At 53.7% G+C, this 22,669-nt stretch overlaps 6 protein-coding genes and 2 non-coding genes across 9 annotated transcripts, besides 10 other annotated features; 6 read left to right on the top strand and 2 right to left on the bottom strand.

Moving 5' to 3' along the window:
• Positions 1-869: 869 nt before the first annotated feature.
• EKO05_0007014 (uncharacterized protein) lies at positions 870-1,805 on the top strand (the record flags this gene model as incomplete). Its single annotated transcript, XM_038946278.1, has 1 exon — positions 870-1,805. The coding sequence occupies one exon, from the start codon at positions 870-872 to the stop codon at positions 1,803-1,805; it is 936 nt and encodes a 311-aa protein (XP_038797540.1).
• Positions 875-904: a tandem repeat.
• Positions 1,806-2,824: 1,019 nt separating the features above from the next.
• EKO05_0007013 (ribosomal 40S subunit protein S18B) lies at positions 2,825-3,820 on the top strand (the record flags this gene model as incomplete). 2 transcript variants are annotated; one of them, XM_059636938.1, is made up of 4 exons in its annotated part: positions 2,825-2,828; positions 2,982-3,006; positions 3,335-3,540; positions 3,591-3,820. In XM_059636938.1, the coding sequence occupies 4 exons, from the start codon at positions 2,825-2,827 to the stop codon at positions 3,818-3,820; spliced, it is 465 nt and encodes a 154-aa protein (XP_059492921.1). The 2 variants fall into 2 exon arrangements, with proteins under 2 accessions (XP_059492921.1, XP_059492922.1); XM_059636939.1 differs by having other exon boundaries at positions 2,825-3,540.
• An 868-nt stretch (positions 3,821-4,688) lies between these two features.
• EKO05_0007012 (uncharacterized protein) lies at positions 4,689-5,363 on the bottom strand (the record flags this gene model as incomplete). Its single annotated transcript, XM_038946277.1, has 1 exon — positions 4,689-5,363. One exon carries the CDS (start codon positions 5,361-5,363, stop codon positions 4,689-4,691), a length of 675 nt encoding a protein of 224 aa, XP_038797538.1.
• A 1,219-nt stretch (positions 5,364-6,582) lies between these two features.
• EKO05_0007011 (uncharacterized protein) lies at positions 6,583-7,545 on the bottom strand (the record flags this gene model as incomplete). The annotated part of the gene is made up of 2 exons (XM_038940853.1): positions 6,583-7,415; positions 7,479-7,545. The coding sequence occupies 2 exons, from the start codon at positions 7,543-7,545 to the stop codon at positions 6,583-6,585; spliced, it is 900 nt and encodes a 299-aa protein (XP_038797537.1).
• A 573-nt stretch (positions 7,546-8,118) lies between these two features.
• Positions 8,119-9,804, top strand: EKO05_0007010 (Carboxypeptidase C; the record flags this gene model as incomplete). Its single annotated transcript, XM_038940786.1, has 2 exons — positions 8,119-8,590; positions 8,645-9,804. The coding sequence occupies 2 exons, from the start codon at positions 8,119-8,121 to the stop codon at positions 9,802-9,804; spliced, it is 1,632 nt and encodes a 543-aa protein (XP_038797536.1).
• Positions 9,805-11,459: 1,655 nt separating this feature from the next.
• Positions 11,460-11,512: a tandem repeat.
• A 2,433-nt stretch (positions 11,513-13,945) lies between these two features.
• Positions 13,946-14,039, top strand: EKO05_11t3. Its single transcript has one exon. It is a non-coding gene; the product is annotated as a tRNA-Gly (tRNA).
• Positions 14,040-14,276: 237 nt separating this feature from the next.
• Positions 14,277-14,362, top strand: EKO05_11t2. Its single transcript has one exon. It is a non-coding gene; the product is annotated as a tRNA-Arg (tRNA).
• A 2,710-nt stretch (positions 14,363-17,072) lies between these two features.
• Positions 17,073-17,106: a tandem repeat.
• Positions 17,107-17,175: 69 nt separating this feature from the next.
• Positions 17,176-17,202: a tandem repeat.
• A 1,031-nt stretch (positions 17,203-18,233) lies between these two features.
• Positions 18,234-18,280: a tandem repeat.
• A 164-nt stretch (positions 18,281-18,444) lies between these two features.
• Positions 18,445-18,485: a tandem repeat.
• Positions 18,486-18,498: 13 nt separating this feature from the next.
• Positions 18,499-18,582: a tandem repeat.
• A 195-nt stretch (positions 18,583-18,777) lies between these two features.
• EKO05_0007009 (bud neck involved protein) lies at positions 18,778-21,759 on the top strand (the record flags this gene model as incomplete). The annotated part of the gene is made up of 4 exons (XM_038940851.2): positions 18,778-19,226; positions 19,463-21,264; positions 21,319-21,659; positions 21,712-21,759. The coding sequence occupies 4 exons, from the start codon at positions 18,778-18,780 to the stop codon at positions 21,757-21,759; spliced, it is 2,640 nt and encodes an 879-aa protein (XP_038797534.2).
• Positions 18,930-19,015: a tandem repeat.
• Positions 19,002-19,063: a tandem repeat.
• Positions 19,303-19,351: a tandem repeat.
• Positions 21,760-22,669: the final 910 nt, after the last annotated feature.

Genomic DNA, 22,669 nt, shown 5'->3' with positions numbered 1-22,669 from the left:
AAATATAGCCGTTGTGGAACACACGCGCCGGCATTGCAGCCCGACGTTGCCTAGAGGTTCAATCCTGATGCTTCTTTTGACCACGCTAAGCGTGCACCAAAAAACCGAAACGAAAAATGCAGAACTGAAAAAGCAATAAATGACGAACAAGACATAACATATACAAGGTAGTGCGTCGGTGGTTACACGAAGCCACCGATGCAGCAGCTGTTGTATCGATGGAAGTTGATTGCGTAAAAGAGGACCCAATACGAAAAACTCGTTTTTTTTTGCTGTGAAATGATACCAAACAGCTTGAATGCATGTGTGGAGATCTTGGGATGTTCTCTACTTATCCATGGTTGAGGAAGATTGGTTCCGTTGTTGCACAACGACACCTTCTTTGTAGGGTGTGAGGAAAAGACCCACACACGCCCTATAAAAATGAATTGAACTTCCTTCAAGACGTGATTGCTGCGAAGCCTGATAGCATCTAGTGTTTGTATGTTCTGTGGTCCTCAAGGTCTTATCTCAACGTTGTGGGTTGTTAGGTAGACTAAGAGCATCTGCTTCTATCTTCTGGGCTGATCTAACAACGCTGTTCAGTTTGGAAAACTGTATTTTCCTATAAATACCAGTTTTTGCGCGGTTTCCGTCGAGATTCTGGAGGTTGTCATGGAGAACTGGAACCAGATCCAGAGAACGATAAGACCGCAAGTGGGGTCCACGGTCGGTCGGAGCGGGGTAAGCTCCAACTAACACATACTCTTAGGTCGACAACTTGGTCGTTCGTGATATTCATTCTATTGCGAACCCCCCTACTGTATACATTCTCTTCTTGCAGATCTTGGTCACATCGCAGTCACAACTCGAGTTGCGGTTCAGACACCATGGTAACTCAAGTAATCACAACTACAACTACAACATCAAGCATAAGCGCCTCAACACCCAATCCCTATAAAGCTGCAAAGGAAGCTTTGGACCGTGATGGATTCGTAATTCTCTCAGCCTCCCTCTTTCCCTCCTTCGATCTCGATGCCCTCCAAACAGCAGCGTCCCACATGGCCACTGCCGCCCGCTCAGGAAAGTGGCCATACATTCGCACTCTACCCAAACAATTCCCACCATGGCCACAAGATCCGTCTCAAGGGATATGGGGCGTACAGCACCTACTCCACCCCTCGAATCCCTCGCACTCGCTGTTTGCACAAAGCTACTTCGACCCGGAGCTACTCAGGTACGCAGCCGCACTGATCGGGTGCGCTGACGACGACCTGACAATGGAATTGTACAATATGCTTGTCCGTCCAGATGCCGACTTTGCACTGCGCTGGCACCGCGACGACATTCCCGCTTCCGCCACTGCTGCAGAGGAACTACAAAGACTCAGCAGACCGGGTTATCACGCTCAGTGGAACCTGGCGCTCTACGATGACAGCAGTCTTGTTCTCGTTCCTGGGAGCCATAAGCGTGCGAGAACTGATGCCGAGAGGGACGCTGAGCCGTATGAACCCAACATGCCGGGCCAGATAACCGTGCATTTGAAGGCTGGACAGGTTGCGTTCTATAATAACAACATCCTACACAGGGGTGTATATGATAGCAAAAAGGAGAGGTTGACGTTGCATGGAAGTATTGGGACGGTGGCTGCGGGTGGGGAGCGGGCGAGGAATGTGCTGCAGCACGGGGTAGGAGAGTGGGCGAAGGAGGATGATTTCGGGGAGTTGGAGCCAGAGATGAGGGCAAGGGCGACGTGGATGAGGGAAAGACTTGTGAAGTTAGGCAGTCAGAGCGGGGATGTGGGATTCTTCTCCAAAGATGAGTGATGGGACACCAGCCGTACTTAAGACTGAGTTTCTCAAGCTCAAGGCCAGTTAGATACTCAGGGTTAGACTGTCTCTCGTGGTCAATGACAGCGTAGTGTTGGCGAAAACGCGTGCAGACGTCAGCGAGCGACGTACCGGGAAGGTAGGCAGCGGACTAGAGGTGTAACGTGCCGATAAGCTGTTTATTGTACGGTGCTGGCTGTCCATAACGCAGATTGTCTGCAGCGTAGGCGTGCAGCTTGCTCAGCACAGCCCGGAAGCGGGCGTCGTTTATTGATTACACTGCCATCAGTAGTTGAGTTGACTTTCCCGGCTTACACGGTCATAGCTCACATGCAGCCTTCTTTGCACTGCACTCGTCAATATCTTCGTCTGTGTCTCTCTGCCCTCAAGGACAGGGGTAGCTGCCGTAGACGTAAAAAGCCCTAGGTCGGGTCGGCCTAGTTTTGAAAGGCCCGCAAGAATTGCACAGACAAGCGCTTATCGTAGCCGCCTAGTGGTGCCATGCTGATCAACCTGAGTTGCGCTTTAAGGGTTGAAGGGTTTATGGCCAGCTGCCAAGCTAGAATCAGCGTTATACGATCATCTACATCATTAAAATCTCAAGAAAGACAGCCGCATCATCAATTGCCTTCTTGCTATCAAGATGTCATTGTTTTAAACAGCGCATGTTGGAATGTCATCTCCATTCGTAATTCAGTGACGTGTCGATAGGAAATGTTAAACCGAGAGCATCTCAGCGTGCACTATTGGTCGTGACAACACGGACAAGCCATGCTGATTTTGAGAACAAAATTGCAGGGCGAACACGAAACAGCCTTCGCAACTGTGATGTTCTCAGTAACGGATGCGTTTGCAGTGCAGTTGCGTGAGGGATCGGTTGTGTGGGGCTAGAGGGTCCAGCCGATCAGTCACGTGGGACGCTAAAGCATCTCGCTTCGCACACAACACGGCGTTTCCCCATCGAATTCATAAGACAGAGCAACAGACTAACCACAGCCCTCGACAAGCCGCCCATCATGTGTGAGTACACACCCTGTCATACCTTGCGCATCTCCTACCGCGTCTCGAACCTTTTGTGCGCCGTGTTCTCTTCGACTGGCCAGCAAAATGGAGACCGCGAAAACACAGATCGCAGGCAGCGCGCACCGAATAGACATGCTGACAATTGTATAGCGCTCGTCTCCGGAGAGAAGTCTAAGTACGACCCCAGCTACGCATAACCCAAGACCCACTACGTCGCCTTCGCCGCGCACACTCGTCTCCCGCCTGCGTCCATCGGAGTCCGCCACTCGACGCAAATCTTTCCTCGATCTTCGACAGCATGCTAGAAGAGGAGGATATGGGTATCGAGTGCCGCGGGCAACGCACAAAGCACACATAGTGGGAGGACTAGCATACGTCTGGAAACGGGAGAGATGCTTGCAACGGCGTGGCGGACTTTTCGGGCGCTTGCGCACGAAGGGCACGACCATTGCACATCTTGACTATAATGCGTGTGCTCGAACAGCAATGCTGACTTGCCACAGCTTCCAGTACATCATCCGTTTGTTGAACACGAACGTCGATGGAAAGCAGAAGGTCATGTACGCCTTGACCAAGATCAAGGGTGTCGGTCGCCGCTACTCCAACTTGGTCTGCAAGAAGGCCGATGTTGATCTGAGCAAGCGCGCTGGTGACCTCACCTCTGAGGAGCTTGAGCGTATTGTCACCATCATTCAGAACCCCCTGCAGTGTATGTTTGACTATTGCCACTCCGCCAGTTGCTATTCTAACACCTCGTAGACAAGATCCCCACCTGGTTCCTCAACAGGCAGCGCGACATTGTCGACGGCAAGGACTCTCAGACCCTCGCCAACGGTGTCGACTCCAAGCTCCGTGACGACCTTGAGCGCCTCAAGAAGATCCGTGCTCACCGTGGTCTCCGTCACTACTGGGGCCTCCGTGTCCGTGGTCAGCACTCCAAGACCACTGGTCGCCGTGGCCGAACTGTCGGTGTCTCCAAGAAGAAGTAAACGTTTTCGCTCTCGGCTGGGGCAGCATGGGCTTTGCGTGGTGCATCAAGGCTTTACGAAATGGGTGGTGCACTTATGGTGTTTATCAGTGGCATTCATTGGCTTTCACGTACACCTCATACGGCTTTCAATGATGGATGGCGATGAAGAACAGGTCATAGGGTTGAAAAATACAGCCTGTACCAAAAAATTACACCAACGATTCCAATACTCTATGCCTGCTCACACGACCTCCCCTTGTCCGACAGATCTGACTTTGCAGCTCGAAGTCTCCGAGTGGCACCGCAAGCCTATTGAGTCTTGTCAAAGCTTCGACGCTACTGCGGAGTCCTTCGGAAGTGGTCGTTGCATATCGCATTCGCAGCCACTCACGACCTGACAACTGTTGTCAAGGTGCATCCTGCGCGTGGTTTCATGCATGATCACACTGCAGCTTCTCTTATCGATGTTACCATGAGCTACCATGTCAATATCGATTCTCAACGCTAGTTGTTCACAGATATGGATCGTTCAATGGTCAACGCAGGAAGGAACATAGAATGCATTTGAATCTCGAGTACTCTACATGGTACAACAGAGCCATATAATCGTCAAGTCGTAATCGTCAGTCATGATTATAATCCGTCCTTAGCAGAGACAGTGCCTATCCCCTGATCTCGTCGTGTCGTGAGTCGTGAAGTCGTTAGTTCGTTGCGCCATAAAATGCAAATGCGAGATCCCAAGACGCAGAAAGAACAAAAATGGAAAGAAACACCAAAGAAATCCAGACCCATCACGGAAAGGAACCCGCTACTTTCCTCAACACCAGCTCCTTACCTCTTCTCTCTTCTGGATGCCTGCATCTCAGCCATCTCCTCTCCTCACCGACTCAATCCCACCACATTCTCCTCACCCTTCCATTCCCACTCAGAATCTCAAGCACCTCTGCACTTCCCGTTTGCACTTTGTACACCCTCCCAATCACACCACTGATGTCCATCCAGCTCACGCCACGAACATCATTCAAGTCCAGAACCACGCGAACAAGCCAAGGGTCCGTCATGGGGAAACTAGTATCCTGGAAAGCGAACGGCGAAATAGGTCCAACGTCAGACATATCTTCCGACGGAGGGGGCAAGGTGATGTGTGGCGGGGACAGGCGAATTCTCTTGCTGGTTGGTGGATGCGAGTACAGTGCGTCTGAGGGACGGGGTGCACGTGTATTCTCGAATAGGCCGAGAAGGTTTCCCTCTGGTAAATCCTGCAGACGCGTTTCATATTCAGATTTGGTTGGGGAGCTTGCGGGGGATATCGACATGGCGCTGGAAGAGTCTGACATGGACTCGTAGCTCATTTTGGTCTTGAGTGGTAGTAGGACGTGGTGTTGGGGTATTGCCTTCGTGATGTTGATGCTACCGGTTGATTTTGAATATGGTGAGTCGTCGATGGGAGTTGATGCATTGAGTCTGGTGATTGATGACGGTGAGTCGAAGGAAAATGACTGTGAGCGTATGCGGACCTTTGGGCTCGGTGTCCGTGGTGGCGCTGCGAGCAAAGCTGCCATGGTGAATAAGTGAGTGAAGCAAAGCAGGTTCTGCTGTGGTGTAATGTGATTGTGAAAGTTGCAATGCTATGAAAGGCCGTGGGTGTGGAAAGAAAGGCCTAAGCCTACTCTTCACCGCTACCGCTAGTGAGGCTTATATGAGCTCTCCCCTTCTCGCGATGTCCTTCCATCACTTGCCATAGGGCACTCGTGCGGCCGTTTCGCTGGCCCTGCAGAGCAGCATGCAACCACGCCACGCACCCACGCTCCCGATAAGGCGCTTAGCAGGGCGCTAAAGGCCGTATGTGCGGAGTGCGGGGAAGGGGGTAGGATACCAGTGGATGGACAATAGATGAGATGCAGTGCGTTAGGGGGACAACGCACTTCGCATTGGACTCTGCATTGGATGGGATAGGTCAGGCGCTTCAGCGCATAGAGACGGACATCGTAAGAGTTGATCAAAGCAGAACAGTTTGGTATCGAGTGCTCTCCAATAGAGAAAGTAAACTAATCAAAGAAGGCAAGAATTAGAGATGGGGCAGCTTGTCGCCTCAGGAGGATACTGGAGGACAATTTTGTCGACCAGTGTGAGATGTCCTGGCGAAGATGCCCGCACTGTAGAAGATTCGGGAAGTCAGGCGATTTCGAGATACCCGATGGAAGACGCGACGTTGCTGGAGTGACGTGGTGAGCAGGGTATGGTCGTGCATGCAGCCTCGATTAAAATCACCAATCAACAGCTACACTGGCGCCAACGCACGAAGGATGCACAACGACAACCCAAACTGTTTTGTAGAGTGAGATATACTTACTCAGAGTAGAAGTGCACGATAGTACATAAAGGAAAAAGGGAAGTAGATGGAAAAGAAGTTTTCAATGGAGTGAAGAAACGTGTATTGTTGGACTGCATACTTCATTGTAATCAGATAGATGCCTGATTTATTTCAACGACGGCTATCTGCAAGATCTGGGTGTCCAGATGTACCTCAAGGCCTGATGAACAGCACCTCTGCCCAGTACTGCCGAAGATCCTTGTCTCAAATGCCGGGTATCTTCGTTGGGTATCTTTGTGGGTGGATCGGGCCTGGGCGGGGACAGGTACACATGCCTTGACGCCTTCGATCTCGTCTGGCGCAAAGGGTGTGAGGAGGCATCCAGGCACGGTGCAGATGAGGCGACCGACAGCATGCACATGAGGTAGAGGCTGCTGCGTACAACTCGCTCCTCAACGTGTCACCACTCAATCGTCGGCGCCAACAGCCATCTCCATAACTTCGACATTTCCACGGCCCTTGGTCTGGCTCTCGATAAACTCATTGAGGCCCTTGAACGCGCCTGGCTCAACAAGTCCGACAGCCTCCCACTCGGCACCCATCGTGTCTTGGCTCTCGATCTTCTCCATGAATGCCAATATTGTGTCTTTGACTGTGCCAGTGGCTGTCTTCTCTTCACCATCTGCCAGGGCTTTTGGCGCCGTCTTGACGGCCTGCTTGAGTACCGAGGTCGGGCAGCTGACTCGCAGCTTCATCTGCATACGCGCAACAGGGATCGGCTGGTGCGCGATAAGAGCCTTCATTGCGAAAAGAGCTTGTGACTTGGCAGACTTTGTTGTGACAATACCACTCCACTTGGGTAGCGCTGCAGCCTTTCCCTTTTCTTCACCATCTGGCGTCTCCGTTCCGGCCTTGTGTTCTTGTTGTTGCGCCTGCGTTTGCGAGCTCAACTGGTCTAGCGCCTTCTCGATCATGCCTGTGGTGTAGACGCGTTTTGTTCTAGGGTCGACCAGCTTGCCTGCAACGATATCGATCACTTCGTTCTTTGTACGCTCGAGTTCGGCGCCACGCTCCTTCTCTCCAACCTGCAATTCGCCGTGGTCCAAGATTTCGAGAATGATTTCTTCCATGGGTTTCTTGCCAAACGCCTTATCGAGGTCGGCCTTCGGTGCCGCCTGTCCTTTGCTGACGTTGAGGAAGACATTTTCAATCTGGAGGACGTTTGAGAGATCCTTTTCGATTTTATTACGCCATTCCAGGACCTTGTTCTTGTAGCATGCGATTTCGAAACGCTTCTTGCCTGCGCAGAGTTAGTGACTGTTCTAGCGACTGGCGACAATATCTTGGCGGGGGATTTGCGCACCCTTCTTGATGCGCACCAACGAAACGTTGGTGAGTTTAATCTGATTTGACGGTTGGTTGATAGGCATCCTGTGTTGTATGGGAAAGCTCAGGTTCACGTCGTGTGGTGGTACGCAGAACGTGTTGCGGCGCAGACATAAAAGATTCGGCGGGGATGGATGACATCGTTTCGGCTCATCTTGACAGAAGGCGCGCTAGGCCCAATATAGCTGCCATGCAGGAACAGCCCAAGCTTCACGAGACAAGGGACGGGGCGCTGCAGCAGGAATGCAAGATCCAAGCTTTGGCATCACATGCTTCAGGGCGATGATGCCTCGATCCCTCAGTGAGGCGTCGGTTGAGAGAGCCATAACCGCCGGCCCATCTTGAAACGCTAATGGTTTGGCCCCGTGAGCTGCCCGCGCTCGGACTAGCATCGCCAGCTGATAAGCTAGCTTCGTCATCGAGGTGGCTGGTCGTTGCCTGGTCACTGAGCTCCAGCACTCCAACACGCTCCATCTCTCATACCCCATCCTCTCCACATCTGTCTTGACCCATACTCTCTTCTCCATACACTCATACCCTTTGATTCACTTCATTGGGTTCTTCGTTACCTATCACACAGCTACCCTTGAGCTCCGGAAGCTCTATCGTGCAAAGCCATGAAGGTAGCTACCTCGGCCCTGCTCTTTGGAGCAGCGTCCGCTGCCATCCCGCAGCAGCAGGTCCTCAAAGCTCCTGAGTCTTTCAAGGGCTTCGACACCAGTGCATGGACGAAGCCCCTCCAGAACCTGGAGGAGAACCTCAAGTCGCTCACAGGCGAAGCACGCGCCATCTGGGATGAAGTCGCCATGATGTTCCCTGAGCAGATGGAGAAGGCTGCCTTCTTCTCTAACCCCAAGCCACACACGCGCAAGCACGACTCCGAGTGGGACTACATCGTCAAGGGCGCCGACGTGCAAAGCGTCTGGGTCGAGAACGAGAACGGCGAGAAGGAGCGCGAGGTCGATGGCAAGCTTGAGAACTACAGCCTGCGTGCAAAGCACGTCGACCCTAGTGTTCTCGGCGTCGACAAGGTCAAGCAATACAGCGGCTACCTTGACGACGATGAGGAGGACAAGCACTTGTTCTACTGTAAGTTAGCACCTTGATGGCCGCCCATTTGCCAAAGACGTTAATCATCTCCAGGGTTCTTCGAGTCTCGCAACGACCCCAAGAACGACCCCGTGGTGCTCTGGCTCAACGGTGGGCCTGGCTGCTCCTCGCTGACAGGTCTGTTCATGGAACTTGGACCCGCCTCCATTACCAAGGACCAGAAGATCAAGCACAACGACTACTCGTGGAACAGCAATGCTTCCGTCATCTTCCTTGACCAGCCCGTCAACGTCGGTTACTCATACTCCGGCGGCTCTGTTAGCAACACCGTTGCCGCTGGAAAGGATGTCTACGCCCTGCTCACTCTCTTCTTCAAGCAGTTCCCCGAGTACTCGAAGCAGAGCTTCCACATCTCTGGCGAGTCGTACGCTGGCCACTACATTCCGGTATTTGCCTCTGAGATTCTCTCTCACAAGAACCGCAACATCAACCTCCAGTCGGTCCTGATTGGCAACGGTCTCACCGATGGCCTTACCCAGTACCCCTACTATCGCCCCATGGCTTGTGGTGAGGGCGGCTGGCCTGCTGTTTTGGACGAGAGCACATGCAAGTCCATGGACAATGCTCTGCCCCGTTGCACCAGCTTGATCGAGAACTGCTACAACTCCGAGTCTGTCTGGAGCTGTGTGCCCGCCTCCATTTACTGCAACAACGCTATGATCGGCCCTTACCAGCGCACTGGCCAGAACGTTTACGATGTCCGCAAGCCCTGCGGCAGCAACAGCCTTTGCTACGACGAGCTCGACTGGATCCAGGGTTTCCTCAACAAGAAGGAAGTCATGAAGGCCGTCGGTGCTGAGGTCAGCAACTACGAGTCTTGCAACTTCGACATCAACCGCAACTTCCTCCTCGGTGGTGACTGGATGAAGCCTTTCCACCGCGTCGTTCCCAGTATCCTCAAGGAGATCCCTGTGCTCGTTTACGCAGGTGACGCTGATTACATCTGCAACTGGCTGGGCAACAAGGCCTGGACCGAGGCTCTTGAGTGGCCTGGTCAGAAAGAGTACAAGAAGGCCGAGATGAAAGACTTCAAGATCGATGGCGATGGCAAGAAGGTCGGTGAGGTCAAGTCGAGTGGCAACTTCACCTTCATGAGGCTGCATGCTGGTGGCCACATGGTCCCATACGACCAGCCCGAGGCTTCCCTCGAGATGGTCAACAGGTGGTTGTCTGGTGACTTTTGGGAGTCGTAAACGTGTTGTTTGATGTCTCTCGCATCCAGATTGCACGCCGGCTGTACGGTTAGAGCAAGCCCTGGGCATATGTTGGTCAAATTGTACCTTGCGTATTCGCAATAGCACTGTCTTGATAATTCAAATCTAAGCATCACAAACGTAAAGAACGTAAATGACTCTTCTACACAACACGTGCTTTCTGTGAATACGCCAGAAGGGGAAAGGCGCGGTCCGTATTTGAGCGTGCGAACCCATCGCTCAGACATCATGCGACTCTGTCCACCTTTGCAGTGACCTGTGAAAAACATCGATACTTTCAATTCTCGCTTCCATTTGTTAAAAATCTATGTGACACATCCATGATCGCAACTGCGCTCTGTGGTCTCTTGTTGCATAGCTGTTCACATACGTTGTGTCGAGGTGAGACCGTACGTACTTATCTCCGACTTGCCTTCATTGCACCAATGATTCAAGGCAGAAGCTAAAAGCGAGTACGTTGATTGGTATGAGAGGGTTGTGTCCAGAATGTTGAGCAATCATCTCCTTAGTATGCATGCAGCTCATGCTTCGTTTTCTCGATTACCAGGTCCCATCATCACCGCTTGGGTGTGTTGAGGCCACAGTCCCTCCCCAACACCTTGATTTACAGTAACTACGTTTCGACTAAAACAATGGTTACAGCGAGGCAGATTGTATATCGAAATTAGGGCAAGAAGCTGCATATGCCTCTTTATATCTGAAGGCTGGTGTTGTTGCCTTGGAAGCCCTCCGCCTTAGAAGCCCTCCCAGCCTGGTGTGGCGTATATTCCCGCTACGACCCCTAGGATCTCATTCTGACAGTCAGCCCTTGACCGGTTCGATTAACTACCTCGTTCAGGCGTAGACCAGGACAATTCCATCTTAGCTAACGGCGTCCAGCATAGCCACCAATCGTGGGCATCTGAGTGTCATCATGGCCGCTTCAGAGGCAGTTCTGCCACCTTCTGGTCCCAGTGGAGGCAGCCAGCTCTCTATTCCAGTTATTTTACGATGGTTCGTCTTTGTCGCATACTAGCGATGCATACTTCCCATTACCGCCTAGTCGCTGGAACCTGAACTTCCATGGCAATTGTTCAAGGCGCCACCACCACCACAGCTTGCTAGGTTCAGAGTCAACATCCCCAGCAATCTCAACATCACAATCCATGTCAAGTTCCAAAATTGTTATGAGAAGTGACTTGCCATTGGAGGTAGAAATGCTACACAGCTTTCTTTACTCACCGTCAACCCTATCACGCCAGATCCTGCGGCAGACACTGCTCGATACTCACCCATTAAGATGGTTCGAACAACGAATTTCCTTGCAGCCTGTCACCAGTACTGGCCGGGATTGCCGAATCATCTGCATCGCCTACTCCTTCTCGGGAACACTCCACGCGTATTGCCCAGGTGGACGAAACTCGAGATAATACCTTATCCCAAAAGACTCCAAGAGGCTCAATGCGTCCCAATTTGCCAGAAGAGCTCAGCTCAATACAGCTTCCGGGATCAGCAGGCAGCGCGGCTGCGTATTTGAGCAGCTCTGGGTCGAAGTAGCTTTGTGCGAAGAGCGAGTGCCTGGAGTTTGAGGAGTGGGCGTAGAATGGCAGGAATCCAGGAGTCTGAAGTAAACAGACCTGGCAATCGCTCTTCAGCGACGAAGAAGATGACGATCAAGAGGAAGAAAAGACGACGACAACGAAGATGATGCTGCTTTACTTTGTTTTCTTTCTCCTTCTCGCTGGGGCGAACGCCCCCTCTCACAATGTTGTGCTGTCGAACGCCGTCCTCGAACGCATCGATAGCTTGCTACTGAAGCTGGACACCATTGCCAGCAACGTCAAGCCACCTCTCCCCTCTTTCGGGGTGGGTGTTGCCGTCCTGTGCCCGCTCTGCATAACCCCCGTCCCCGCCCGCCTAGCTGCCGTCTGGGTCTACCTGGCCCGCTGGTCCCGGTCCCGGTCCCGGTCTGTCGAGAAGGGGTGTCAGCCCTGTCTAAATGCCGTTGGGCCTTGTGTGCTGCTGTCGTGTGGGTGGACTACTGGCTCACGTGGTTTGAGCTCGGGGACGACTGGGAGTACCGCGCCCTCGCCGCCGAAGCCGCCGCCCACATAGCAGTTGACGCTACCGAATCGCCGCCAAGGACAGTCTTGCCCGGCTCCACGACCTCCATCTAACGATGAAGGCCCTCATAAACAGCCTGCGTGAAGCCGCGAAGGAAAATGCGGAGAATCCGTGAAGAGTAGGACAAACCACATTAAAAGAACCTCAGATACCTGACATTGGCACCCGGTCGGGTTTATCCCTGGCCGGGCCGGGCATCGGTCTGACGGGTCAGACGCTCTAATCAAGCGTATCAGTCGAAGCCCTATGTGCCGCATACCATTCAGGCGCTCTACCCGAGATGACATTCTTCAGCCCATCGTCTCGTTTCGAGCGGTTTGTCTACTATAAAATGGGGGAAGAGGATAAGATGGGACCTCTACCAGCATGGTTCACACCGTTTCCTTCATGGTCGTCGCTAGTATGGCATCGTGGTCATAGGTTGGGACGAAATGGCAAGAGGCTAGATATTATCCCTCATTATCCAAAGGATGCTGGCGATACCGCCATCTCCTCGCAGTGTCTTGTAGTCACCTACGAGAAAGACATAATGATCTGCAAGACGACAGTCATGAAAGACCCTACTATCAAGATCATCCCCACCGACCATTGGCTCCACGCCATGGATACCCAAACATAACCCCCATCCGCAGGGAAACCAGATCAGACCTCAGTGCTGCGACGTTACCTGCGTCAATTACTAGTGAAAACGGAAAGATTCCTACTTTTGCTCCGCTTGGCGTCGCGGCGAACCAGACAATGGGCGACCTGTTTGATGTCATGGTAGGCAACCGACGGTTAGAAGACGAGAGTACTATTGCCGTGACACCGACACTACATTGCGACCATATCGCACTTTGGGGATGCTGATCAGTGAACCATAGGATCTCGAGGTTTTCACGAAAGACACAAGACGCATAATCACTGGATCCTCTCCTCCATCTACACCATTGAACGTGAAGGGCATCATTCCCAACACAACAAATGCGCTCGTGGTATGTCAATACAGTGCGGCCACTCCCAATTGTTTCTACCCATAGCAATCAACATCCTGCCCAACCACTGGACGAATCTCCCATTACTCCAAGTCCAAAAAAAAAGGTTTTTTGTCCACCGTAAACCGCGTTTTCAAGCATCCACTTTGCCTCGCTGCCAGCGGCATCTGGCCTTCTACTACAAGCACTACTAAGAGTTGCGATGGGCATCGGTGGTGCAATGGGTAACAAGGTAATTCCGGGCCCATTGCACATCTCTGTGTACTTGGACAAACCACCGTATAGTCTCGTGCTTGGAGGGTGTTAATCACCGTCTAGGGGAGCTCCAAGCTGAGCTACTACAGTCCACCAAGCTAAAGCACGTACACGATCCGGGACAGGGTAGGTGCAGTCGCCCCCGCTGCATTCTCTTCTGCGATATTTTGAACATTCGGGCTTTTTTTTATTCCCACAATCATCTCCGAGGCCGTGGTTTGGGCGTTCCCTGGCTGTGCGGACGGCGCGCGAGATGTCGAACCAACCCTACCCCCACCCTAGCTGCGGAACGAAAGGCTTCTTCCTTGGGAGCGCAAACCGCTCTCTGGTTTCCGAAAACAATACAACAGCTGCGTTGTGGTGCAGATGGTTTTCAGGAAAGAAGCGCACTTCAGTAGTGCGGGTTTCAAAGGAAGGGAAGCTGTAAAGTCTTGAGCCAACTTCGTTGTAGCAATATCGAGTACTCATCACTTCAACAGTTCCACTAATCAGAGTGTACTTCTCGTCAAGTGAGCTTCTTGTCCAAAGACAAGCAAACAAACTAACGCAATGCCATAGTATTCATCCACATCTAATCCATACACACCCATTTCCTTCAGCAAGCCCAAAGCCAGTCCCGAATCCTCACCTCCCACAGACTTAGCTGCCGAACCATCAAATCTCTCCACCACCAACCCCCTCGAGCCGTAGTCTTTGGGTCCCGTCTGAACAAAAAAACATGAGAGGAAAACATTTATCTAGCAATAAATATTATAGCAAAAGTTGATTCTTCATCAAATAAATCATCAGCATCGGTGGTTTAGTGGTAAAATTAGCCGTTGCCAAGCCTTGCAATAACAGGTCAGTTTCGGCTAGCCCCGGGTTCGATTCCCGGCCGATGCATTTTGCCTAATTGGTCGTCTTCGCGAGGTGGTGTTGCGTTTACGTTTTTTTTTTTTGGGAGGACGGGATCGCGTGGTTGGTGGTGAGCCCGGTGGAATTTGCAGTGGGCGCGTATGCGTCACGTGCTCGGTGATGTGAATTGGGTGAAGAGGTGATTGTTAGCTCGGTTCAGTAGCTGAGATATGTACGATACAAATCGGCGATCCTCTATCAGATGACCTGGAATCGGTTACTTAAGGTGTCCTGGCGCAATGGTAGCGCGTTGGTTTTCGGTTTACGCTGAAACTCGCCAAAGGTTGTAGGTTCGAGCCCTGCGGACATCGCTTTTTCTGTCCCTGCTCTGTACTGGAGGAGCGCACAGCGCATTTTTTCTTTTTTTTCGATGTGACTGCTTGAAGCCAACAAATGAAAGTACACAGCATTATGTGATGACAGCACGACACGTCCCGACACGAACGTTGTCGTACACGATTGAGTTTTTGCATCGCTTACGCGGTAATCCAACGATCTGACAACCTCAGCACGCGACCCCAAATGACAATCGACGAAATGTCGTCACCCCAGACCCCATTCCTTCCCTGAGAAGACGGTTGAACGGCTACACGACGTTTCATCGACGATGGGCGGACAGGAAATTGCGAGTCGACAGCCGTTTTCGTTTACAAACCTCGTCGATCCGTGGCCGTTGTCGACATGAAACGGTCGTGCTAAAGTCAAGTAAGTGGAATTTGTGGGTCCGGGTACCTGTGTGTACCGTCATGACAGCCGTGTCCCAGCTCTCAGGCTGAGCCGGACTAACAGCTTACGCGGCTTACGTGTTCAAGGACTGACGTCAGCGCGTGCTTGAAGCGGATTGAAGGAAGATTGCAAGTTGGTAGGAGAGAAGGAGATTGGGATGTGCGACTGGTAACATGCTGTCATTGTGTGTGCTGAATGTTGTGCTGCAGCCGAGAATGACCGTCAGGGACGAGGTCCCCCGGATTCTGCCCTGATCTCCATCCTCAGTCTATTTGGCGGGGTTTGGTGGGGGAATTTCAGTGTTGAATCACCGTGGATGCGCGAGTTTCGAAGCACGCTCAGTGCCATAGTAAGGAGTAAGGCTGCACCAATGAGATAAATCATGGTGTGTAAATCAGATAAACCCTAGCTGCTGATTTGTTGACTTCCAAGTTGCAATCTGTTTTTTGAAATCTACTTTTCCTGAGTCCGGGACCGGTTCCTCCCACGAACAGTGGCTCGTGGAGCTCCAAAGCGTCAGCTCGACTAGGGTCTGCCGTTTGGAAGCAAGGACTGCACAAAATCTCCACTCATCCGGTTCTGAGACTTCCTTCCGACGTTGGGAAGTTTGAAACGCCCTAGAACAAATCAGGTGCAGTAGTCGCGGAAGTGCAAAGGCAATTGAACAACATTTGTTGTACGAAGAGGTTCCGTGTATGCAGTCAACCCAGGCCCACGGCACCCAGCTCTCTGAGATCCCGCAGGTGGCGGCTGCTAAACGGAGGGCGTGTCGATCAGGCCTAGAGCCTCAGCAGCGAGTTTTGCACCTGTTCGACCCTAGGATTGGTCGCATTCTGAGCAAGTGCTGACACGCCATTCGACAGCCGCAAGCTCTGCGCAACGTTGAACCGGACTCGCCGAACTGTTCGTTACGTGGCCTGGGTGCAGGCAATGCAGCGATTGGTGCCCCGCGGGGCCAACATGCTGGCGAAGTCACAGCCTGAGAGCAAGCGTCCGGATAGACCTTTTAGTTTTGAAATATGTTGAGTAAGAGATCGCGATGGAGACTCGAAAGCACAAGCGAACGCCCCACAGAGCAGAAAATAGCGCTGGTACAAAGAAAGCTGTACAACGTGTGGAGGAATGTGGTCAACAGGAAGCGGGGTGTATGATGTTGCTGAGGTCATAGTATCGCGCACTACCCAATCCGGACATATCGAGCTCTGCGAGGAAGGCATGTGGGGATCACCTTGACCCGGCACCATCACTCTCCTGTGGTCACAGGCGAACGGTGGAGGTACGCGTGCGTCCAGCCTTCATGATAGTGTATGGTCAGCGCGGCGGGCTCTCTGTTACTGTTGGTCAAGTTATCCGGCTCGATGGTGGAGAATAGCTGTTGTCTGACCCAGCTGGCTAGCTTGTCTCCGCGGCTGGAGAGGCCAAGGACCGTAATGGGCTAGTCAGCTCGGTGAGACTGAGCGGATACAGGGCAGCCGCTGGTAAAAGAGTCCTTGAGCATTGTGGTTCGAAACCTACGACTTGTTGTAAAGCGTGCGTTGTTTGTGCATCTGCACGCGGTGTGACGGGCCTACTGGTGCAATTGCGTCCAATCGGCCCTGGCGTTGGACGCAGACGTAAGAGAGGACTGAAGTGAAGACTCGTCAGCTGGGAGCGTCGACCATCGAGTTTGTTCGAGGAGACCAGACAGCCGGTCCAGCACGGATGCCCCCTCGGTGCAATCCCACCAGTCTGGGTACGCGAGAAGGTAATTTCGAGCTGTGAGTGAACAAGGCCCCAGCTGGTAGCGAGAGTAGAACGGTTGCGGCTCACGATGGCGGTGTCTGTGATACAAGAATGCTGCAAAGCCCAGCGTCCCAATTTCGCCGTCTCCTGAAAGATGAGGCGAAATACCTGGGTCTTGTGGTGGGGCTCGATGCTACCAAAAGCGGCAGGAGGAAGCTGGCGGTAGTGGCGAGTTGGCCAAAATTAGCCGTGTGAGTGGCATCATCCCGGTCTGTTCTGCATGAAACAGTGGAGTCGGTTGGCATGGTGCAACCGCGACAGAACGCCCGTCCGAGTGCAAGCTGTGATGGTAAGGATCGAGGGTTGAGACGAGGGCAGAGACTTTGGTAGGCGTTGTATGAGCAGGCGAGCCTCACAATCTAACAAGATGACGGCAAATTCACATGAAATCGATCTCATCTCGCTGGGTGCGGGTGGGTTCCCCACGCTTTAGCGAGCGCCGCCTTGTCTATCCCCGCCAGACGCGGAATATTTATTTTGACTGCCCTCAGTCGACGAACCTGCAGGCGTGCTGGCGTGAGGCGTGAGGCGTGAGGCGTGAGGCGTGCAGTGTGCAGCGATCTCGGTGGAGGACCCTGATTATGCCGTGTCATGATGGCTGCTCTCGATAGCTGGCTGCATGCATGCATGGATAGATGCATGCCGGGAGAGCGAGCCGCGATGAGGTTATCTCGTGCTCGAATGGAACCATGGTCCATGGACGAGAGCAGCAGAGCTGCTGCCCTGTCAATGGAGCGGGGTACAAACATGTCGGTGAGGTCTTAATTCACGGACTTTGACCGTCCAGCGTCCTTATCATATGGGACTATGGACTATTAGTATGCACGGCAGCGACGGGACCCCTGTCAACATTCGTTAGGCCACGGTTGGAGATGCGTGAGGCCTCGCGCCGTCTCGTCTGCAGGTCTGCCCCCCACCGCCTGCGTTCATCCTCTGCTGCAAACGCTCAGCCGCGTGGATGCTGCTGCGTGTGGGCTCCCGCAACGCCGTCTGCAGTTGGCCAATTCGTTTGCTCGCTCTCATTAACGGCCGGTCTCGTAACTGTTCACAGTAAATTGGATCCCTCTCGTATTGACCGACGCTAAAGGCGTCGAGCAGTGTATTTTTGGCGAGCTCCAAAAGAGCCAATGGCATAGCAATGGCACAGCCATGACACGGCAATGTCAGGCAATGCAGGCAATGGCATGGTAATGGCATGGTAATGGCATGCAATTGCACGGTAATGGCAGGCAATCGCACGGTAATGGCAGGCAATTGCGCACAGCAATCGCGCACAGAGGATCAAACCAATCTGACAAACGCATCCAGTGCACAAACATTCAGATTCGTGGCTGATGTCAAGAGTCGAGCGCTCCTGGGCCTTGTGCGTCGTGCACAGTGCGTACATGGACCCTGGGCCAAGGCCGCTTCCGGGCAAACCAAAATTTCCAGGCGACGCAAATGCACGTTTGGAATGCGCGAGAACATGGCGGCTGGTGAAGACGAGCGTGAGCCTGTGTTGTGCTGCTCTGCGCCGGATCGCGCCCCGCACGGCAGCCAGCAGACGAGGTTCTGGCGTGGGTGACCCTGGCCGCCGTGACCAACCCTGGCTGCTCTGCTGCACCTCACCGTTACCAGGCAGACGGGGTGTGAGGAAGGGTAGGGAGATGTACGGGGTGGTGGTGCTCGCGCTGCTCAACGTCAACGTCAGGCGTCAGGAGTCAGGACGTCAAAACGTCAGGCAAGCTCGAGCACGCTATGAGCCAGAGACGCTCCACTCGAGGTATTGTGTGCGTTATAGAGTGAGTGCTGAAAGACAACAGCATGTAGATAGCTAGACAGCCTGGGCGATCGGCGCAATGGCAGGTGTGGTGGTGTGGTGGTGTGCGTACTACGGCGTGCTAGGCCATAGTCCAGAGGCCATAGTCCATAGTCCAGTCCATAGTCGATACTGTGTAGTCAGTCGACAGTCCACCATCGACAGTCCACAATCGACAGTCCACGGTTGGTAGTCCACAGTCCACAGTCCACAGTCCACAGTCCATAGTACGCGCCCTGCAGCCTTGCCCCCCTCCCTCCAGGCTGCAGGAGAATGGCAGCGAAGACGTCGAGGGGCTGTCAGCGCGCAGGGAACACCGCGACGGCCGTGGGCTCGTCGCGGCTCACGCACCCCCCAGGACAGCGCGACGACGACGACAGCTTGGTGCAGCGGCGCTGGGATGGGCAGGCCGTGCTGTGAATGGCTGGCGTGAGTGAACGTATTGAACTGGATGGGCACCCTGCGGCCCATGGCACGGACGCGCAGTCGACGACGCTAACTCTACCCCCTTCTTTCGGAGAGAGAGCAGCAACCTCAGCAACCCTTCACCCGCCGCCGCTGACCGCCCACCCTCTCCGTCTCCGTCTTCGTCTCTCTGTCTCTCTGTCTCGCTGTCTCTCTCCCTATTCTTTCCCGTTTCCTTTTCTGCTCGACTGTCGACCCGTCCATCGTCCACCGTCTGCCGTTCGTCGTCTGCCGTCCGCCGCGCCCACGACTCGAGTGACCGTCCAATGCACGCTTGAACACCGTCTCGGGAGGCTTGGTACACTGCTGCCATCTCCGTCGCACCCACGACAGCCTCTCCGCGCCCGCCTGCCGCCGCCTTCTCTTCTCTGTTTTAATAGCTTTTCTGCTTTCCTTTGTCTCAGGTACTGCTCTCCGTCCTGTCCGTCTGTCCACACTCGCACATGGGCGTGTTGCCCTGTCGCCCTGTCGCCCTGTCGCCCTCCCGCCCACGCCGCCTCCTCCCTCCTCCCTCCACTCCCCACGTCCTTGCACAGCCGCCAGTGGCCGCATGGCCCGCCACTAGCACCTCGTCCCATCGTCCATCAGACGGACCCACCCACGCTCAGAGCACCGCTGCTAACACTGCCGCTCCGTCTAGGTCCCGTCCTCTCTGCTCCAGGCGCTGTCCCCGTCGACAGCACTTACCACCCACCACCCAGCCTCGACAGTCGTGTGGTAACGAGGTCCACATGGCTCAGGTACTTGCGCCAATCTCCCAGACCACCTCGCCCATTACAATGCCATATTCTCCCGATGCCTACCCAACCGCGCCGTCGCAACCCCACCAGCAACGCCAGCACATGCAGCGAAACTACAGCGGGCAGGCTGGGGGCACAGGCTACAGAGGCACTTCGACTCCCATAGCCCCCTATGCCTTTGCGAGCACGCCCCAGCTACGCCAGGACAACAAGCCTGCCGCCGTGCAAAACACTCAGCCTCCACAACAGCAGCCTCCCGCCCATAGACAGCAAGCTCGCCTTGGCCACCCCTCTCATCCCTCCTCCTCGTCCGACTCCACCGTGTCGACATCGGGCTCTTCCAGTCGCTCGCTCGCGCACATCTCGAAAGATGACAACGACATCAAGCCCATTGGTGACTTCACTGCCATCACACTGTCGACCGCCATCCCTGACCTGTCGCTCTCGCTCGACGACGCTCCCGTCAAGGCGTCGCCGGGACGCTACAGGCGAGCCGCTGCGAGAACAGACTCCTCGGCCAGCATATCGACAGGTGCTTCTACGCCAACAGCGACCCAACGATCATCCACAGCAAGCACGCCCACAAACTCGACCCACGACACATCGGTCGGTGACAACGACTTGACACCAACCGGCAGACCTGGACACAATCGGGCTAATAGCGCAGACAACACCCTTGTGCAAGTTGGCACCCAAGACTCTGCGAAACGCTACAGGCGTCGTAGCTTCGCTGGAGTGGAAGGCAATGAACAACCACCTAGTGCCACTCTGGCTGGGTCTGTCCCAGTGAAAACAGCGGTAACCGGCACTGGGCGGCCTACGTCCAACTCAGGACGGCCCGGCAGCCGACCAGCCTCGAGTCACAGCCACCAAAGACAAGGCAGCGCCAGTAGCATCCAGTCAAGCACCTCGCCCAAACCACCGACTGCTGCAGCTGCAGAGCCTGCACGACGAACTGCACCCTCTCCTTTGTCACAACCAGTCTCCCCTCCAGAACCATCGAATGCGGCGAGAGGGCAGATTGGCAGCGAAGCCATGAAGCATCTCGCAGCTGTGAATGAGAAGGACAAGGGCATGAAGTCACGTCTACGAAGAGCCTTCTCTTTCGGCAGCGCCGCCGAGCTGCGACGTGCTTCTGCCGAGAATGCCATCTCTGCCGAACGTGCGAGGCTGAGAAAAGACAAGTACCAAACTAATGAGGATGCGGAACAGGCCGCCATCATTGCAAAGCAGGAAGCTGCTGGCATTGGCGCTGGTATCTACTCCGGCCAGGGGGGGATTGGCTCGAATGACAACCTCTCCATCCAGTCGGCTGCTTCGTCCGCCTCCATCATGCTTCGAAAGATGGGTAGCGGGATGAAAAAGGGCACCAGATCCATCAAGGGGCTATTCCGACCGAAATCCGTCATCGGCGTACCCGCTGCTGATGGGCCCATCTCTCGGCCCAGCGTTGGTCAGGTCTCAATGGTCTCTGTTGAAGCAGAACGCCAGAAGGTCAACGTCAACGCAAAAGCCCAGGATCAGGTCCGTGGTGGTACCGGATATCCCAGGCTGGAGCGCAACTCGATTGATGCTGGTCGGACTGCCGAGATTGTCAACGCCGATGGCTCGATTGCCAGTGAAATGGCAAGGAAGAGCATTGTCGGCGGAGACCGCGAACGTGCTGAGATCCTTTCCAACATGAAGAAGGGCATATTGAAGCGTGAGTTGCACCGCCTGCATCTCCATCGTCTGAGCCCTTGCTGACCATTGCTAGGTAACGGAACCAACTCAGACTCTGGGTCGCCCACCATTCGACCTCTTGACGGCCCACAACCCACGTTCGCTATCAACGCGCCGATTACCCCTACCCACGACAAGGGTAAGGCGAACAGCGACGACTACTTCACGAAACCTCCAAAAATTACGAACGGAAGTACAAGAAGCCTGCCAGTCACTCCGGCTGCTTCCAGGAATATCTCTTTCAGCCCGCGCATCCAATTCCACGATGCATGGTCACCTCACGATTACGACCGCCGAGGAGACATCGCGACCTGCAACAGGCTCACGCCTATGCTCGCGCAACAAATCAAGGAGGAACTCAACTCCTTCAAAATGGTATGCATCTCCGTAGGAGTCTTGATGCGACTCTTGCTAACACTTTGGCCAGGAGATGGAAGTTCATGAATCATCCAAACCCCACACACATTTCTTCTAATGATTATGCATCCACTTCTTGGACATGGCGTCTTGGCGAATACCTTCCAACCTCAGCACTTGGGAATTGGAGCACACAGCATTTACGAGTTGACCGTTAGCTCAAGTTCCATTTTCTGGTTACGATGGATTTGTCCTTTTCTGTCTTAGCGAGCATTTACAACCAGTTAGAGAAAGAGGAAGCATGGACAGGGGGGAACCAAGCGAAGGACATAATGCTCCAGCTCGACACTTTCCTATTTTCTTGCTTCTCTTCTTATCGAATCTCTACCGGCGGTCCGACCTGATCGAAATCTGGATTATCTCTTATCTGTTCTCTTGCGAGCAACTCCATCGTTAGGCGCGGTCTTCTGTCTTTCCCGCGCTCTCTTGTGTTTCCTTGTCTCGTATCTAGTTTCGTCCCAACCATGCGAGTTTTGTCACTGCAAAGTGGTTAGGACTCACTTGGCTGGCTTCAGTGGTCCTCGGAGCGTATTGCGGGTGTGTCGACTAGTTGTGTAATTGAGAAAGCAATCATGGTGCTGGTTTTCTCTCTCCCCACTCGAACTACAAAACACCCGTCTTCACCCCAACTCTTGAACTCTTCTGTGATGTGACCTTGTGACTGTCGTCCTCCTGCCTTGGCTGCACACGTACAAGTACAGCGTCCGCCAGCAAAAGGGACGCATGGCTACGAAACCGCCTGTTCACCATCTCCATGTGATGGGATAGGATGAATCTTATCCTCCCGTTCCAGCACCACCCAGTCTCTCGCCCGCATGTAGGTCAGTAGAAGGATAGGAAGAATACTAGTCAAAGAGTAGAATACCCGCGGCGACGAATGAGAACATGCGTGTATGCATGCATGGCGCCGGCTCTGAGCGTTGCAATGGAATAAGAAATCTGTTCTAGCATTGGAGGCACCCATCGTT

This window comes from Ascochyta rabiei, chromosome 11 (assembly GCF_004011695.2).
Source record: "Ascochyta rabiei chromosome 11, complete sequence".
Classification (NCBI taxonomy): Eukaryota; Fungi; Ascomycota; class Dothideomycetes; order Pleosporales; family Didymellaceae; genus Ascochyta; species Ascochyta rabiei.
This window is presented reverse-complemented; position numbering and strand designations above follow the sequence as displayed.